This window comes from Aphelocoma coerulescens, chromosome 1A (genome assembly GCF_041296385.1).
Source record: "Aphelocoma coerulescens isolate FSJ_1873_10779 chromosome 1A, UR_Acoe_1.0, whole genome shotgun sequence".
NCBI lineage: Eukaryota > Metazoa > Chordata > Aves > Passeriformes > Corvidae > Aphelocoma > Aphelocoma coerulescens.
In genome coordinates, this window is record NC_091014.1 from 54553566 (window position 1) to 54571750 (window position 18185).

Below are 18185 nucleotides of genomic sequence, written 5' to 3' on the forward strand. Positions count from 1 at the left end.
ACAGAACCGAAACAACTTGGAGCCAGCGAACAAGACCGCAGAGGCTTTGGGGGGGGGGCGGGGGGCGGGTTTTTCTGTGACTCCTCCCTTTCCCTCCTCATCCTCCCCCCCAACCACCCCCCTCGCGATCACATGTCACAAGCTTGTAGCAGTGGAGGAAACTGTGTGTGCATGTTTCGATGAGCTAACAGGGGCTCATTGGCTACTTCGGAAATACAAATGCACAAATGCATTTCCATCCCAGCGGCTTTTTGGGGATCTCTGTTTGAGGAGACTAAAGTGAGCAGTGAGAGGCTTTCGTCCGAGATCCTCGGGGGGAGGGGGGGAAGGAAAGGAAGTTCTGGATTCAGAGAACCCATCTGATTGGAGAAGTGGTTTCATTTTAAAGGGAAGATTCTTCCTGTGTTAATTCTGCAGCAGGTTGGGGTGGGGGCAGGGATGGGGATGAACACTCCAGAATTGGGGAATTGTTGATGGAGGGGAAAATAAAGTTGTCAGACTCTTCTGCCTCTCTGACTGCTCAGTAAGGCACTTTAATTGTAGCTCCTTTCCCCCTCCCCAACAAACTGTTTTTCTCGTGAAACCTTGTAAGTAAGAATAGAGTGAACTGAGAAGAAATGCAGTCCTCTCTCAGGTTTAGCAATACTGCTGCAGGTGAGAGAGCTGGCATTAGCAGGACTGTTGTGAAGGCACTTGTGCTGCTCTGTTCTCCTGTGAGGCACAGAGGTGCTCTTTTTTCTCCAAGCCCTCCACACAGCTCCAGGAGGCTGTACACAGCACATCCCCTTGGGTTGTTTTTGGTTGCTGTGTGATTTAAGCGGTAGACCTGTGCTGTAGGCAATGTGGGGAAAAAATCCTCATGCAGGAGAGGACCATGTCAGAGCCGTAAGAACTGATGATTGAATAAATAGGTCGAGGTCAAATCAAAACAGGTGTAATGCCCAAGTGCTCTTGCCTCTTCTGGTAAGATTGGAGCTGTAGAGGGTTGGCTTCTCTCCATCCATGAACACTTTCCTCTGAAGCACTCTACATCCTCAGCTCCCCAACCTGCTGCTGTACTCATGGCAGTCACGGCAAAACAGGGCCAGACTTGTACCCGCCATCTTTCCCCGAGACAGCAAGGTAGAGTTTGCAAGAGCATTGCACATGTAGAAAACTAAGAAAAGCTTGCATCTGTGCACACTCACCACCACATAGAAGAGGCTCCTGTGAGACTGAGCGTCCTTGACTCACTAGGAAGGGAAGAGCTATAACCTTCCCACATTCCCAGTCACTGAGTCTGGTCTGAAGTCCTCTGGAGAGAATAACTGGCCCTTTAGAAGGCTTGATGTGAAAGGTAGGATCTGCCTGAACACTCTGGCTAGGGTCCATTGCTCTAGGGCCATTCAGCCTCACGAAGAAAGACACAGATTGCCCTCCCTTCCTCCCAGTCTCTTGTATTTGCTGTAACCCGTGGCTATGCTGTAGGTTCAGTGCTGTTTCTGGAGAGGACAAGAGCTCTGATGAACCTCCAGTGAAGAGCGGGAGATATCCCCACCTTACACATGTCAAGTGGCAGCAGAAATCCAGAATGAATGTACACAGGCAGCTGTAGGCAGGGTCACAAACAACCTGTGATCTTTAGGAAGAGTCGGTGGCAAACATTTAGGACTCACTTTCCACAGCCAGTTTCAATATTTACAAAGAAGCAGCTAGACACTTGCTTTGGAGTAAAAAAAAAAAAGGAGAAGAGAGTAAGCTACATGAATGTGACCTGATTTCAAACTCTTACATCCACGTCTGTCCAGATCTTCATTACGCACAATGTCCACACCTAAAAGCTATCAGAGGCCTGCATTTGGGTCACAAATTGTCGAAAACCTACCCTTTGTAAACCAAATTTCTGTCTTGAGATTCTGGGCCACATAGGAGGAGAATTCACTGCTCCACAGTCTGGCCCAGAGCCCTCAGTTTCTTCACTGGAGCTGATTCTGGTGTGTCACCTCCAGTCCTTCCTTCCATCACTCTTTTCTACAAAAAATAGTTTCAGCAGTATTGCAGCTGACATCAAGCAGACACGTCAACCTAAAGTACTCCCTTGAAGGTGTGATCTTGCCTGTCTCAAAGGTAGGAGACATACAGGCAGCTTGATCAGGGCTGCTCTTACACACGTGTGTGTGAGCAGGACAAACCACAAAGACCTGCAAACGCCAAAATGGACACCCCTGTACACTGCAGAAGTACTGTCAGCCACTCCAACAGAGTACAAAACCTGGCCCTGTGTCTCTCCTGCATACTTCCTTCATCTTTTAGCTCCCTGATGTTTCCTTCCAAAGCTTTTCCTGCCTGTCTGTTGGAATGCCTGAATGCCCTGTTTTGAGACCTTGCTACTCTTTCAGTTCAATGATCACCTCCACTACTTGAATTCCTCTGGTTCTGGTAGCCTTGCTTGTGACACTTGATGCACTTTAAATGCTTTCAGTTATTTCAGCCAGAGGAGTCTGAATGAGAAATGCACTGATAAAAAACTGCATGAGTCTGTGTCATGTGAAAACAAAGCACCCCTGAGATGTTTCGTCATGAGGGTACGCAGCAGACGGGATCATGTAACTAAACTAACCCTGGAGCATCTCCCATTCTTTCCAAAGTGCAGGATGTCTCCCTGTCCAGGTCCCTAGTCCTCCACCAATTCACATGGTGGACAAACTACTTCAGTTTTAGGCTCACCCTGGAGCAAAACAACCAGCTCCTCTCTTGAGGAAACCTAGAACCAGATGAGGAGTCAGTCTGCTTGAGCATCCCAGACAGGCAATATGGACCTGTAGTCAACTCAGATGGATACCAATACTACCCCAGCCAGCAATGTGTCAGAAAATGCCCTTAAGGTGTCACATGTTCTGTGGTCATGGCATCAAAAGACCATGAATGGACTACAGAACAGAACTTTCATTATTTCAAGTAAAAAAGGTAGGGGGACAGCACCCAAAGGAAAACAGTGACAGAGAGAATGAGAGGGAAGGGAAGGGAAGGGAAGGGAAGGGAAGGGAAGGGAAGGGAAGGGAAGGGAAGGGAAGGGAAGGGAAGGGAAGGGAAGGGAAGGGAAGGGAAGGGAAGGGAAGGGAAGGGAAGGGAAGGGAAGGGAAGGGAAGGGAAGGGAAGGGAAGGGAAGGGAAGATGAAAATTAATCATGCCCTAGGGATATAGAATCATCAAATATATCCTAGGGGAGCTGAGGTTTAAATGCTGTACATTGTGGTCAGAGCTGCCCACAGCCAGTGGCTCAGAGTCTGTGGGTTCTCCCACAGGTGTCATCAGCAAGGCCAGTGTGTGTGCAGTGGGGGCATCCAGGCTGGTCCAGCATTCTCACCTCATCAAGCATGGGCAGATTAGGCAGACTGCTGCAGATCAATACTCCAGGCAATAGTCCCTGTGCCTTCTGTGCCAAGGACCAGTTTTTCTCCCCAGATGTTCCCTGACTGCACACAAAAACTTAAATTTGACCTGGAAATAACTGTTGTTCTGGTGGTCACAATGGAAAATATCAAAGCAATAATGTGGGTGCACTTTCCCATTGCTTGGTACAGACTTAAAATAATTGTGTAAATAGAAAGGAAATACAAATATTTCCTACTACTTTCAAGGGGATAAAGACAGGGACAAAGTGCCATGTATTTCTCTGTGCTGAACATATCAACTGTATTCCCACAAGTCTCCACAGAGCAACAAAGTACAGGTCTGTTCAAATACAATAGCCCCTCCAGGAGGCTTAGGCTGCCATTCAGGTTGGGCTTAGGGACTGGAGTCTATTTTAAAGGTAGAAAGATGGCAATTATAAAAGGCCATAGGCAAGAAGAAACCCTCTTATAAAAATTACAGAAGGGCCACTTAGAGTCTGATAAACTTGAATGAAGAGCCAGAGGGATTTTTTTGTTAGGCTTGAAAGTGCAGCAAGATTGAAGCTTTATGTCTTTGAAATAAAATGGTAGAAGGGAAGCACAAGATTTTACTTTGGTAGTTCAGGAAATATTAGTCTTGTAAAACAGAGTAGCTATAGATTTCCTTAGTACTCTAAACAGCTCTTTTCACTTCCCTGGTGCAGCCTTCCTAGAAGACATCATCTCTTACAAGCAAAGATATGTATTAGATGTGTATTTACGAAACACAGTATATCTAACATCTGATAACATATGAAAGTGCTAGCAGGCAGGGGAGTCAAGTCATGCAGCTGACACTCAAGTTTGAATTCACACATATAATCTCTAGTCCCTGTTACCTCCCTTCTACAGCAGGCAGGTGAAAAATGTTGTTCAACTGTCTAAGCACCTTGTGGGAAAGAATGCACAGTCAGATATTGATCTGTATTTATTGCCAATAAAGTGGCAGACTGGTATCACCGAGATGGGGGTTGTCACTGCCTGAGAGTAAAATGTCTCTGGGAATGGAAACCCATATCAGCATCCTTGGGGACCTGCAGAAGTACAGAGAACCAGATAAGGGCAAGCCACAAAAACCCGGTATGATTTAGTGTCTGTGAACAATTTCTCGACTGGGGGAAGTGCACGTGTGAAACAACCATCACAAAGAACCTGAAGCCCAAAGGTTTGTGCCATGCTCTTCTGCTTACCCACATCCATAATGGAGAAGAGGAGGAAGAGGAGGTGAACCTCTTTCAGTGCTCCAGGCAGGAAGATGGCCGTGGACCTGCTGTTTTGGCCCAAAGTGGAAAGGCTGAGAGCAGCCACGCTCCAAAGACGGAGAAGCATCCATGACACAAGGTGTCAGGAACGGACCACCTGCCCCTGATTGCAGTAGTAAGCACCTTTTGCAAGTTGAGTTGCTTATGATGGATGTAAATGTAGGTAGTTTGTGTTCAGTGAGGCTGGATTGGAAACTTCATACTTTTTCTAAGCTTCAGTTTGATTGAACAAATTTAGGCTGGAGAGGAGGGCCACATCAGAAAACAGACCCTGTACGAAACAACTCCACAGCCTCTCTAAGAGGGACTGCAGAAAATCATCGCCCACTTCAGTTATGATCTGAGCTCTGAAGTCAGGACAGGCTTTTCAAGCAACTGTGGCAGTCTGAGAAACCACAGCCATGAAGGCGGGAGGGGAAGCAGCAACTGGAAGGAGTGGGAATTTTGGAAAAGAGTAGCAGCAAAGCAAGAACTAAAAGCAGGAGACAGATGGTATGAAGCTGTGTCAAAGGGGAAGTGGGAAGGTGCAAAAGGGGAATATAGGAAGTGAGGAGAGTTTGCAGCCTCGTCAGGCTGAAGCAAATTAATGTTTACCCTGGTGGGCACCCAGTGCACAGAGAAAAGTTCTCATGGCCACTCAGAACTGCCTGAGAGAGAGGTCACATCAAATAAATCCTATCAGGGCTCAAGGTAATGAGAAGACGTGCTGTGACCATGTCCTGTGTGTGCAAAGAGATGAGCCTTGTGCTGCCTCCATGAAAGAACCCTCCCTGCTATTCTGCCTGTGCTGAAGGACAAGCCTCCTGCTCAGCTCCTGCCGTCCTGTACAGGGCTGTGATGTGCAAACATCATTTCTGAAAGAGCCTCCTTACCTTTTTTCCATCATCCTTGAGCGGGTAGAACACCACAGAAAGAGAGGGAGAGATAGGTGGTCCTCACTGCTTTGGGTCCTTGTGGGGGAAAAACAGCATCATGCATTTCCTCCCTGGGCTGCAGTCTCACATGGGTGCCATGCAAGCCCAGCACATCCGGGCTGCTCTGAGGTGATCCAGCTCAGGACCCTGAAAGCCTCCCAGAACAAAAGTGTCTCACTGAGCAATTAATTCCCATTAGCATGTCCCTCCAACTCTGCAAAGGGAACAAGAAACCCCAGACGTGTGCCTTGCTGCCCATGAAGAAGGAAGCTTGTGTCAAGAGTACCTCTTGGTGGTGTGAGAGGACATCAGAGCAGCAGCAACACATCTGTATGTGCTCAGTCCAGGGTTATGGGCCTATTTCCTGCAGGTTCCTTCCTTTTCCTGCAGCGTGTACAAATGAAAGGTTTTAATGCAGCAGGTGCCAGTTGTTCTTAGAGTGATTACTGTATGTGTTATTTGAGTGTAATATCCCATTTTTAAACGATCCCATTTAATCACATTTAAATATGATGGAAAGAAATATCCTGAAAGCTTTTATGTAGATCCCTGTTGTCCCTCTACAGAGGCACTGGTGGAGGAAGGATGTTTATAGATTCACAGCACGGACCTCTGACTGGACAGGAACTGGCTGTCCATTGCAGCTGCAGGGAATTATCCTCCAAAAGTAATTTGCCCAGAAATGGGCTCTTGCCAGGACTTCATAGCTCATTGTTGGACATGCAGAATTACAGTGCCTTTTACATGGGGCTCACCTGAACGTGGGTTTCCACAACAATCTCTCTTCCCTGACCAATTAACTGGTCTTCTTCTTCTCCAGTCCCTTCCACACTGCCAGTCCCACAAGTCCATATGCCAGACTTCGAGGACAAAAGCAAACACTGGTGTTCAGGTGTTCAGCAGGTCAGTGGTCCTCATTCATGCCTGCCACCAGGTCCTACTATGCCACTGGTTGGTTTTCCATCCAGTCACCCTTAGCTTGAATCTGTCCCTAGCATCCCTATATTACTCCCTCCCAGGTAAGACTCAATGTATACTCCAGCTCTCCCTAGCTCTTTCCTGCTCAGTCACCATCCTTCTCACTCCAGATGTTCACTCTTTTTTTCCAACCTGCTTTGTCCCTCTCTCTTATGTCCTTCTCTGACCTGTATTCCTGTGTCCCATTCCTGCTCTCGCTTGCAGAGGTGGCAGTGGGTTTCCTTCCTCCCCTTTCCCTACCACCCACAGAGGGAACACCTCGTACAGCTGGTCACTCTGTGCTTCTGAAATAGCGGCAAGACTTGGAAACATCCCATGGCTGAAGGTTTCTGGGTTGTAGCGAGTGCTGAGTGACAGCTGGGAGCGCTCTCCTCCAGAGCAGGTCAGTCGCAACAGCCTCCTGTGGCTGCAGCAGCACAGAGGTCATCAGCCTTTGGAGAAACATTTTACTCAAGAGTTCCTTCCTTCAGGAACATCCCCGCTGCAAACCCACTGTTCTTGCTCTAACTGGCCTCCTGAAAAAGCCTGGAAGTTCTTAATTAGTTCTGTGCCACCATATCCCATCTTCTATAAAACCCATCTCCTGCCCATCCACTCACCAGTTCAGGCTGGAGCATGTGCACACATACATTCTTTTCAAGGCTTAATGTTGCATGGGAGGAGAAGGAAGGAAGAGGAGGCAAACCCTCATTTCGATAATGGAAAGGAAGGAGTAAAGCTTCCTGGGATCATTCTGCTCTTGTCTCTTCTTTTTTAGGGTAATTGCTTCCTTCTTCTTAGCTCTAAAAATCCTTTATTTTCTGAGGCCAGTGAGGACTGCCTGAGAGAGTTGGAGTTATTCAGCCTGAAGAAGAGAAGGAGCTGGAGAGACCTTACTGCAGCCTTTCAATACATTAAGGGGACCTTTAAGAAAGAACAAGGACAGGCTTTTTAGTTTAGTGACAGGACAAGGGGCTATAGTTTTAAACTAAAAGAGGGTAGATTCAGACTATATATAAGAAAGAAGTTATTTATGATGAGGGTGGTAAAACACTGGAACAAGTTGCCCAGAGAAGTGGTGGATGCCCCATCCCTGGAAACATTGAAGGTCATGTTGGATGGGGTCTGAGCAAAGCTGTTGAAGATGTCCCTGCTCATTGCAAGGAATGTGACCAGATGGCCTTTAAAGGTCCCTTCCAATCCAAACTATTCTATGATTCTAAGATATAAGAAGTTTGGCAGCAGCTCCCACTGGCCACTTTTGCACAAAACTAGTGGAGAGGTTGGATAGGGAGAGACTGGTTTGCAGGGGCTTCTCCCATCCAGTCCTGGCTCTCATGGTACTGTAACGAGAGAGAAAACAGTTCCTTGCACCCCTTGATGCATTTGCTCGCCTTCATGGTGAACACACAGGTTCACACAGCACTTTCTTGTAGCAGTAGTCTGGGCAGGGGAGGAAGTGCAGCAGTACCTTATCCCCACAGGAGGGGAGGGATAGAGCAGCCATTGGGTGGCAGCTGCTTTCGAGAGGCTGCGTGACTTCCTTGTTCAGCCTTCACAGTATTGTTCCTTGTGATGTTTCACCCTTGACACTTAGGGGCACTGGGAGGACCTGAAAAACCTTCACTGCCCCTCATCACCCCACTACTCCCACTTCAGATTCCCTTCCCTGCTTACTCCTCCTCCAAAGCTTGGATGATAAAGGAGGGAGGAGAAAATCCACCCTTCCACATTCTCACCCCGCTTTCTAACCCTTATTCAGCTCCCCTGGAAAATCAGTTTGGTGCTCCCCCCCTCCCCCCGCTGTTCATTTGGATGAGGTGGAATGGGAGTGGGTGAGACACACAGGGAGAACAAGAAATATTACAGCAGCCATCGTCCCCACCAAGAAGTCACGCCTGCTCCGCCTTCAGCAACGGCCTCGGCCACAGAGCTGCCGCTGCGGTGGAGGGGCGGAGGGACCGGAGGGTGATCGGCGAGTGAAGTTCCCTCTTCCACTTCCTCCCTCCTTGCAACCTGCTGTTCTGGTACCCACATTTGCCCATCCCTCCCTGCTGTTTGCCTTGGCCTGACTTCCCTTTGCCTCGGGCTCCGTCCTCCGCCACGGGTCCAGAGCCATGCAAGCCATCAAGTGTGTCGTGGTGGGAGACGGGTACGTACCCTGCGGGTTTGCTGCGGGTGCGGGGCGGGACAGGCTGTGACCAGGGGCATGAAAAAAGTGGCTGCTTGGTGAGACTTCCCTGGCTTTGCTTCTGACCTTCTGCAGGCTTGCTGCTACTGCAGGCATGCTCACTCCTCTCTCCCCGGGGCAGGGGACATTCCTCTGGGGAGCATGAAGAGGGCATTTCGCAGGGCATCTGCATGGAAATGCAGATCATCCATCTGCATTTCCATCTGCATCCGTGGAAAGTGGAGCAGGTCTGTCCCACACGCAGGAGGTGATGGTGTTCCTGCCAGATTCAGCTTGTAGGCAGGAGGAGTTAGATTTAAAACCCATGAGGTGCAAGTGCTCCCCTGCAGTTGAATGGCTCCTTGAAAGCCATCTGCTCACTGGGAATGACTGGGAGAGGGCATGGCGCTCTGGTCCTGGCAGGATGTCTATCAGGATCTCTATGTTCAGCTTTTCTCAGCAGGTAATCTCTGTATTGGAGTGTGGTGGAGATTGTTGGCAAGGGGCCTCTGTGGGCACATGGAGAAGCAGCTCTTTCCACTGGGATAGGCATAAGTATAGGGCACTTCGGGAGTGGGAGGTAACAAAACCTTGCCTTCACAACATGGTGGCTTCTCTGCCCATGTCCCCTGATGCCTGGAAATGGCCTGATCCAAGCCATCAATGAGTTAAGCAGTCATCATTGCTTGGGGCAGAAGGGATGGAGCGGACAGAGCATCTTCTTGCCCTGTGGGATGAGTAAATGCAAGGGAGGGAAGGAGGAGAGTCTGTGCTTGGAATGGATTAGCTTGATTCCTTTCTACCTAGAAGCTGGCCAGACTATTATCTGGGGCAGCTGTAAGGTGGCAGATGAAGAGACATTTACAGCAGTGCTGCTCCCCACAGTCACTTCCTCCTTTAGAACTGGCCTGGGAAAGAAGATGTCTGCACACAAAACAGTACGTGTCAGACGTTCTCAGGGGCTGAGGCAAGGGGATGGGGAAGAGGGACAAGGAAAGACAGAACCCCAAATAAAAACTAGCCTGTAAGAAAAGTCCCCTGAAGGTTTTAAGCTGGAGCTGGATGAACAACTCCACTGGGCATTTATCTGTTACCCAGTTCCCCACCCCCCAGTTTGCCCCTCACACACAGCACCAACTCTGTAGCCTTCCCTCAAGGCAGCATCCACCTCATATGATGGTTAACCCCACCACATGCTCTGTTCTCAACCCCTAGGACCTCAATTCCTCTTAAATGTCTTCTGTCTCATCATTTTGCTTCTCTGTACACTGCACTTCTGTACACCTCTCACCATCTTGCCACACAACCCCCACTGCTCTGAGCTCTTGGTTCCCCACCCCTCACTTCCCTCCCAGCCATGCCAGCAATGTTACCCTCTTGGTTCAACCCTAAAAGCCACAGGACCTTCTCCTCTCACTCAGCTCACGTGTTGTCCCATAGCTGCTGTGCCCCCACAGCCCCTCCATCACACATCACTGACCTCTTAACATGCCCTGGGTTCAATCACAGGAGCCTGCAGGTGCCACTAACCTCAGCTCTGTGTTGTAACCTTCACCCCTTCACTGACCCTTTGTGCACCTCTCTGTTCAACCACACCAGTTCAGAACGTCCCCCTCTTCCACAACTGATCCACTCGCAGGCCCATAGATCTGAGGCATTTCCTGTAGGGCTTCAGCTCCCTCAGTAGCTCTATGATAAGAAGGAAGCAAGGGACCTGGGGAAAGAGCAGGGACAGAGAGAGGAGGATCTAAGAAAGGGGGGTGGCAGGAGTAAGAAACAAATATCAGAGCACACTGAAGAGCTCTGCTTCCTTCTCAGCTGCCACACAGTCCAGTGACAGAGGCAACTGCCTTGTGACCAGGGTGCCTGTCAAGAGCACACAAAAAGGCAGAGCTGAAGCCCTGGGGCAGGGGACTTTGCAGGCATGGCTGAGGTGGTTTGAGCATCCCTAGCAGCAGAATTCCAGCCTTTGCCCAGGAAAGGCCTCTCCCTCATCCTGGGCTGTGCTAGCTGAGGCATTTCCTGTGTTCTGTAACTGAAACATGGCCAAGTTTTCCCAGGCCACACAAACCTGAGAAACAGCATCCCAGCAGGAGAAGGATTTTCTTCCCAACACCTGTCTTGGCTGCTTTATTTTCTTCTAACCACCTTCTGTGGTGAGGGAAAGAAGTTCTCTGCACTTCTTTCCCTCAGCACAGGCTTCACCTTGCCCACGACACCTCCTTCCCCCACATGACAGCCTTATTGCTCCTTATCCCGCCAGTACTCTCACCCAGTCTGGACTGTGCTGCTGCCTTGCTCTCCACCCTGCTGCAGCATGTGTGTGTGGGAGACCAAGGGGAGAGAAAGGACCAGCTTCTAGATCAGAAACACCACCAGCAGCCTCCATCTGCCATGGGGGCAGGCACCTTTTTGTCTCCTTACAGCTCTCTGTGCAGGTGTTGCTGCAGCTTACTGTAGGTGGGAAAGACTGGGTAAGTCAGGAAAAGCTGCTACCAGTTCCTGGCCACAGCACCTGAAAAGCAGGTGGGAGTGCCTGTACTCAAGTGCTGAAGCTGGCATGGCAGCTTTGTCATGGCACACTGAGGCAACTCACCTTGTCCTGGCTGCGAGCCTACAGCACTCTGCATGCACTGCAACATGGGCTCCCACCTCCATCGCAGAGTGGATGCGTTTTAGCTGAGTGATCTCTGTACTAGACCGTAAAAACAAGCCTTAGTGCTCAAAGACAACAAACATTTCTGGGTGACATCCTGTCTTTCTTCCTGCCAGCTTTCTAACCTGTGGTTATGCACTCTCTGCTCCTGTGAATGCATTTCTGCTTTCAGGGGTCTACTGATAGGGCTGGGTTAGAGGTGTGGAAGGATTGCCCCATCTCCATCTCACCCTAGCAAGACTGCCTGCACTGCCATGAATTCCTGCTATTGTTTTCTTTCTCTTCCAGGGCTGTGGGAAAAACCTGTCTCCTTATCAGCTATACCACCAATGCCTTCCCAGGAGAATACATCCCCACTGTGTGAGTAACGCATAAACAGGTCCTGGAGCGGGTGGGAGGCATGAAAACAGATTGCAAAGAGGTGCAGTGACCCCTTGTGCACTCCATGGATCACAATCTCCATGCCAAGCAGAGGAAGCTCTGCCAAACCAATGAAGGAGTCTTTAAGTTTGGATCTGTCACCTTTCACCAGAAGCAACCTTGTAAAACCCTGGTATAAATAGGACATTGAAAGACTCAAGCCAACCCAAGGTCTATCGGCTTGTTAAGTGTACAAGTAGCAGGTGAGATCCTGCCAGCCAAGACAAACAGGCACTAGGCTACAACAACTGGGTCAGACCCAAGAGAAGGCAGGTAGATAAACATGGGACCCCACTTCCTTCCTTGTCCAAGACACTTGCTGTCATTGGAGCAGTCATAGATTCTGCATGGAGCAGAATTGTAGAATTGGTTGGAAAAGACCTCTGGGATCATTAGCCTAGCCTACCACTAGCCTAGCACTGCCAAGTCCACTGCTGAATCGTGTCCCTTCTAACGTGCATATGCCATGAACACATTCACAAGACCTTTGTGTTGGTCCCTCCCTCTGGTTTCCCTTAGTCTGGGAAAAAATTACCAGAAGGACCAGGAAATAAAATTTTCTAGGATGAGGGTAGGAACTTCTCTATTGCCTTAATACCCTTTTTTTCTATCAAGACTTTACTCCTAAGCATGCAATCCTGACAGTTGTCCTAAAATATTTCAAGCCGAGTTGTCAAAGAGCAAGGGGACACATTGTCCTCAGTTCCAGCAGGGCTGTTGAGGAGTGAAGCAAACTACAGAGACATGGATTCTTCTTCACTTCTAAGAATAAAACTAGGTCTTAGAACACAGAAGAAGGAGAGGGGCTTGGCTCTAGAGCAGATGCAGTTGTGGGAAGGATGTTGGGAAAAAAATGGGAAAAGAAAAGAGTTTGTGGACCTGCATGCAAGGTATCAAAGGTGGAGCTGCAGCCAGGCACCTGTCCAGGATAGCTGAATGATGGGGAGGAGGTTGATGCTGAGTGGGAATTCCATAAGGTGGAGGTTCATGGAAAACCAGTGTCACCCAGGTGAGGAGAGAAGAGGAACCCCCACCCTTTGCTCCTGGATGCACCTACACTACTGGAAGGGCTCCCTCTTCTCCTGTTTGAGCCATGGCCTATGTCTCTGAATTTCAGGTTTGATAACTATTCTGCCAACGTGATGGTTGACAGCAAGCCTGTAAATCTGGGACTTTGGGATACTGCTGGACAAGAGGATTATGACAGGCTGAGGCCACTCTCTTACCCGCAGACGGTGGGTCACACTCCATGCCCCTCCTGCCCTCCTCCCTCAGCTACACCTCCACACCTCACTGCAAAACTCAACATGTGCCTTGAAACAGTGACAGGATTGTTACTGTCGCTCTCTGCCTTTTTCTGAGAATATCTCTGGTGATATGCAACTGCCTTGAAACCTGAAAGTTAAAAGACATCTAAGGATATTTTGGAGCCTTTATCTGAACTCCCATTACTGGTATAACTGAGCAAGAGAACGAAACATTCAAAGGCACTTTTGAGACCAGCTGACACTGACTTTTTGTGGGGCAGATGCCTTACACAGCCCTAGTAAAAAACCTTCCTTTTGTAAAGTTAAGGTGGTTCATGGAATTTAAGAGCTGAGGCAGGAGTTTGCCACATTTCTGTGAATCCCACTCTTCTGACTTCTGCCTTTTAAAAGAGATCTGATGTGTGGGCATGTGTTTGATCTGCTGGTGCCTCTAGCAGAAAAAATGGGTGCCTCAGATACTGTGTTCACCAGTTTTTCACCACACTGACAGAGTGATTTCAGGGTTTAAGGATCACCTTCCCTGGAGAATGTTGTTTCAAGCAGTCTTTTGGCAAGCTCAGTAAGACTTTGCTCCATCAGACATTGGTCTGAAGGTTGCCACTACAATCAAAAAGCTTAGGAATTGATTAGAAGTTACTTGTTTGGGCTAGGTTCAGCCACCTAAAAATCAGACACCTGGTATTAGGTGTTTTTGCCTGCAGTCAGTGCAAGCAGGTCTATTTCTCAACAAGATGCTTGCATCCACCCTGGGACATTTCCCAAGGATAGGTGGAGGAATGTTTCTCCAAGGTTTTTGTCTCTGATAGTTGTAGAAGTATGGAAATGGATAGGCTGGGTCTGGCACCACTGCTCCAGCTAGGTGAAGCTGGATGAAATAGATAAAACCTTGATGAGCTGGTACTGGTTTGGTTTGGTCTGGTTTTAAAGGAAATTTGAATTCTGCCATGCCCAGGAGAATTGCTTACCTGGAGAGCTGAAACTCTACCTCCTTTGAGTCCTGTGTGTGTACTTTTTGGGCTGAAACTAGGTCTGTCTCAACTGTGGGCAAAATTACTTTGGCCTGAAAGCTCTCTGGTGTTCCGTGAAGAACGAGCAGGAAGCTGTCAGGCCATTTCCCATGAGGATGAGTCTGCAAACCGCAAAAACCCCATCCTCAGAGCTGACCATTTGGCTCTTCTGATAATGGTGGCTATGGTTACAATGACTCAGGGGAGCAGAGATCCTTCTCTCCACCAGAGGCAAGAAGCAGCAGTCAGGACTTTTGTATTATAGAGAGAGCTTTCCCAAGCACAGCCCTCTGCCGCAGAGGGAGGTTGTTGCCCACACAGACCTTCCCTCCCCCCCCCGCTTCATCATGCCATCTCAACCTAACTCTGCACCATGGTTGTATGCCTACAGGATGTCTTCCTGATCTGCTTCTCCCTTGTCAGCCCGGCATCTTACGAAAACGTCCGTGCTAAGGTGAGACAGGGTATCCTGGTCCACCAGGGAATGAGGGGGCTGCGACTGGTGCTGGTCTTGCAAGAACAGTGACTATGGGTGGAGAATACCACTAGGACATCTAGGTTCAGGAGGTCATATGTCTTTTCTGTTAGTCAGAAGCCTCCTTCAGATGCCTTTTCTGGTTCATTTCAAAGAAGGTGGCCAACTCTACTAATGGGCCTAATTCAACTTGCTGGGCTATTGTGCTGTCAGATCACAGACTTATATTAGGAAGGACAGGCTGTTAGCTACCTTGCTGACATTTTTTTCAGGAGTGCCTCTTTGTTTTCCCATGTGCATGCCCATATGTGTGTCTTCTTCTCACATCTTTGGCATTTTGCTCCATTGCTAGTGGTTCCCCGAGGTGCGGCACCACTGCCCAAACACTCCCATCATCCTTGTGGGCACAAAGCTGGATCTCCGTGATGACAAGGACACCATTGAGAAGCTGAAGGAGAAGAAGCTATCCCCCATAACATATCCTCAGGGTCTTGCTCTGGCCAAAGAAATAGGTATGTGTTTGGGGAATCATCTTGGACCTACCGAAAGGAGAGAGGCTGAAGAAAAGGGCTTCCCCTCAATTTAACGAGGCTTTTGTAGAAGTATCTCACAGTGGTATCCCTGAGGGACACAAGGAGACACATCCAGGGTCATGGGACAAAAGGCACTTCAGGAGACTCAGGAAGGAGATCTGCTCCTTGAGGAAGACTCAACCCCTCAGCCCTCTGTTTTGTGCCTCTCTCTGGTCACCATCCTTCACAAACACACACAACTACTTGCTTTCACATTCTCCTCCCCTGTTACTCTGCTACTTCTATCTGGGACAATATTTCTTCTGTGAAAGCCACAGCTGCGCTGTGGGCAGAGGCCACTCCTCCATATCCGGAGAGAGGCAGAAGAGAGGTTTTTAACCTCTGTCAGGAAGCGTTGCAACTGCAGTTTCCTGTCCCTGCCCCTGTCTGCTGGGGCTTATACGTGCAATCCCAGGTATGGGTGTCTCACCCCACCATTCAGATCTTCTCAGATGTGGCACACAGATGTAGGAGAGAGGGTGAGAAACACAGCTTGAGGGAGTCTTCAAGAAGGAGTTCAGCAGAGGGAGTGTCTGGCCAGGATGACATGGTCATCCTCACACAATGGCTCTGCTGTGGCTACATGGGTAGCCATCAGGCAAACCTTGGTCTAGTGCAGCTGGCAAGCTTTGCCCTGAAGTCAAGACTGTCTGAGTGAGTGAAATGTGTCCTGACAACGTGTAATGTCTTTGATCACCTGAGATGTGTTTATTCAGCTCAGGCAAGAGCCAGGTGCCTTGCTTTCTAGCACAAGGAGCAGAAACCTGGGTATCCCCACTGCCTACCCCCATTGCAACACCTGCTTTCCTCCTGACAGACTCTGTGAAATACCTCGAGTGCTCAGCTTTGACGCAGCGCGGCCTCAAGACGGTGTTTGACGAGGCCATCCGAGCAGTCCTGTGCCCACAGCCCACCCGGACAAAGAAACGGGCATGCAGCCTCCTCTGAGCAAGTAAGTCTGACAGGGATCCCTGGGATGACACCAGTGGTGCTTTCCTGCTCCTGAACCCAGATTGTCAGGGCCACTGTGTTCCTGGTGAGCCTGTTGGAATGGGTCACCTTCAAAGAGAGAGAGGGAGACAGCACACCCTGCTTGGGAAAAGAACAGGACGTGGTATGATAAACCCAGGATCAACTTCCCCATCCTTTCTGCTTGGCTGTGGGCAAGCTTGTTCCCATCTCTTGATGTGGGGCAGCTTCGGATTTTCCACATGTGCCCTCATAGAGAAGAACTGTCTGTCAGCTTCTGCCACAGAGGGAACTACATCCAGGCTGCCCTGGGGATGACCTGCTCTGACAGCTATGAAGCCATAGCCTTTGCCTATAGAAAATAAAGCTGTTCCTTATTCATGGCAGTTGCCCAGCAGCCCTTCCTCTCACCAAGCCCTGCTCACCTCAAGGGGTTTTTTGTACTGATCACTGGCAAGCGGCATCTCCTCCTTTACTTCTCATATTGTCCCTACCGCCTCCATGTCAGTACAAAGCAGCAGAGGGAGGAGACAGGCTTCAGGACAAGAGGCAAAGCTGGTCACATCTTGATGAGAGAGAAGAGTGAGAGCTTGCTAGTTTGGACCCTGTCCCTTCGGACACCCACCATCACCAGAGCAGAGGGAGGGAGAGCAGGAAAGTAGCTGAGCTGGTATTATGAGGTCTGTCCTGTTTTTGGCTATAGATCCCGGCCTCGTCCTGATGCCAGGTGCTGCCCAGCACACAGGAGAGTGAAGGCTCCAGCAACCCGGAGCTCAGCACCTTGGGGCGGTCATTGCTTTTTACTTCTGCCAGCTTGAAAGACTGCTGTGGGTCTGTAGCACTGGTTTGTCTGTTTGCACAACGTCCCTGCTCTCACCTTGCCTGCCCACCTGCCCCTTCCCTTCCTCCCGGGCCCCTGAGGTTACAACGTAGTGCATAACACCCAATAAACAGACGGTACCTTCTTGTCATGTCCATGATGTGTTGCACCTCAGGGGGACACAGCCCTGAGGCCGTGAGCAATGGGATGGCTGGGCTGGAGGCACCTCCCTGCTGTGCTCCTCATTCAGCAGTGATAACACAGGCAGCACCACACGGAGCCTGGTGAGCCCCAGCTGCTGTAGGATGATGAGACCAGGCCTGATTCATCCTCCAAGTTCTAAGTTCATCCTGCTAAGTTCCCAGCTGAGCCCCCTGCATTCCTTTTGCCTTTCCTCTTCTCAGTCTCCACGTGTTCAAAGGAAAAGTTGTCTCCCCTCCGCGCCACACAGAGGATGGGATGCAGGCTTTGGGAGGGAACACCTGGACCCAGACACCTCTCTGTGGGGACTGCCCCTGCAGGTTGCTGGGGACATCCTTTCACATTGCTGATTAATCCTCCTAAGCTCTGGCACTCACTCACACTGCCAGACACAGGCAGTGTGAGAATAGGAAGGGGGAGGGCAGGGAAAAAATTAAAGAGGGAGGAATGAGTCATCAGTCCAGACAAACTGCCTCCAAGACTCTAAAATTAAGCTGAAGAGAGTGGTCCCAGCAGTGCTATGGATCTGGCAGCTGTGAGCACCTGCTTTCCTGATGCATTGCAGGGACTTGAGAGTAAGTGTTACAGGGTGGTTGCTACTGCCACTACTTGCAGGAGAGAGGAGGGCTCAGGGTGTGATGATTGGCACTGCAAAATCCTGCAGTCCTAGGAGGGCACAGAGAAACCATGGAGTTGAGCCAGATTGCTGCTTCCGGATGCAGCAACACTTCAGAGCTTCAAAGGCTGCTTCCTGCACTGAGGAGGTGCATTGGTAATGCCAGGTACAACCAGCCACAGTGAAGGCCACGAGGTACCCTGCTGCCAGGGAAACTCCTGCAATTTCAATTCATGGTCAGCTCTGAATAAGGCAGTTCATTCAGTGATGTGACTCATTACATACTGATAGAGTTCAGAGCAACCCTGGCGGGCATCCTGTGGCAGGGAGTTCCACAAATACCTGCACTGCACGTGGGCTGCTGGATTAATTGCCCAGGCCCCACCCAAAGGTAATGTAAATTATGTCAACCTAAGCCCAGAAGAGCAAAAATGAAGCCTCTGGTATGGGCATATGCCTGTGAAA

At 49.6% G+C, this 18185-nt stretch overlaps 1 protein-coding gene across 2 annotated transcripts; it reads left to right on the forward strand.

Moving 5' to 3' along the window:
* Nucleotides 1-8272: 8272 nt before the first annotated feature.
* On the forward strand, nucleotides 8273-17049 carry RAC2 (Rac family small GTPase 2). Of its 2 annotated transcripts, none has more exons than XR_011147929.1 (7): nucleotides 8273-8698; nucleotides 11661-11732; nucleotides 12910-13027; nucleotides 14459-14521; nucleotides 14895-15058; nucleotides 15932-16066; nucleotides 16787-17049. XR_011147929.1 is itself a non-coding variant. In XM_069002871.1 (7 exons), exons 1-6 carry the CDS (start codon nucleotides 8664-8666, stop codon nucleotides 16060-16062), a joined length of 579 nt encoding a protein of 192 aa, XP_068858972.1. In that variant the 5' UTR covers nucleotides 8283-8663; the 3' UTR covers nucleotides 16063-16066; nucleotides 16787-17049. The 2 variants fall into 2 exon arrangements, 1 of the variants encoding a protein (XP_068858972.1); XM_069002871.1 differs by having other exon boundaries at nucleotides 8283-8698; nucleotides 14895-15054.
* Nucleotides 17050-18185: the final 1136 nt, after the last annotated feature.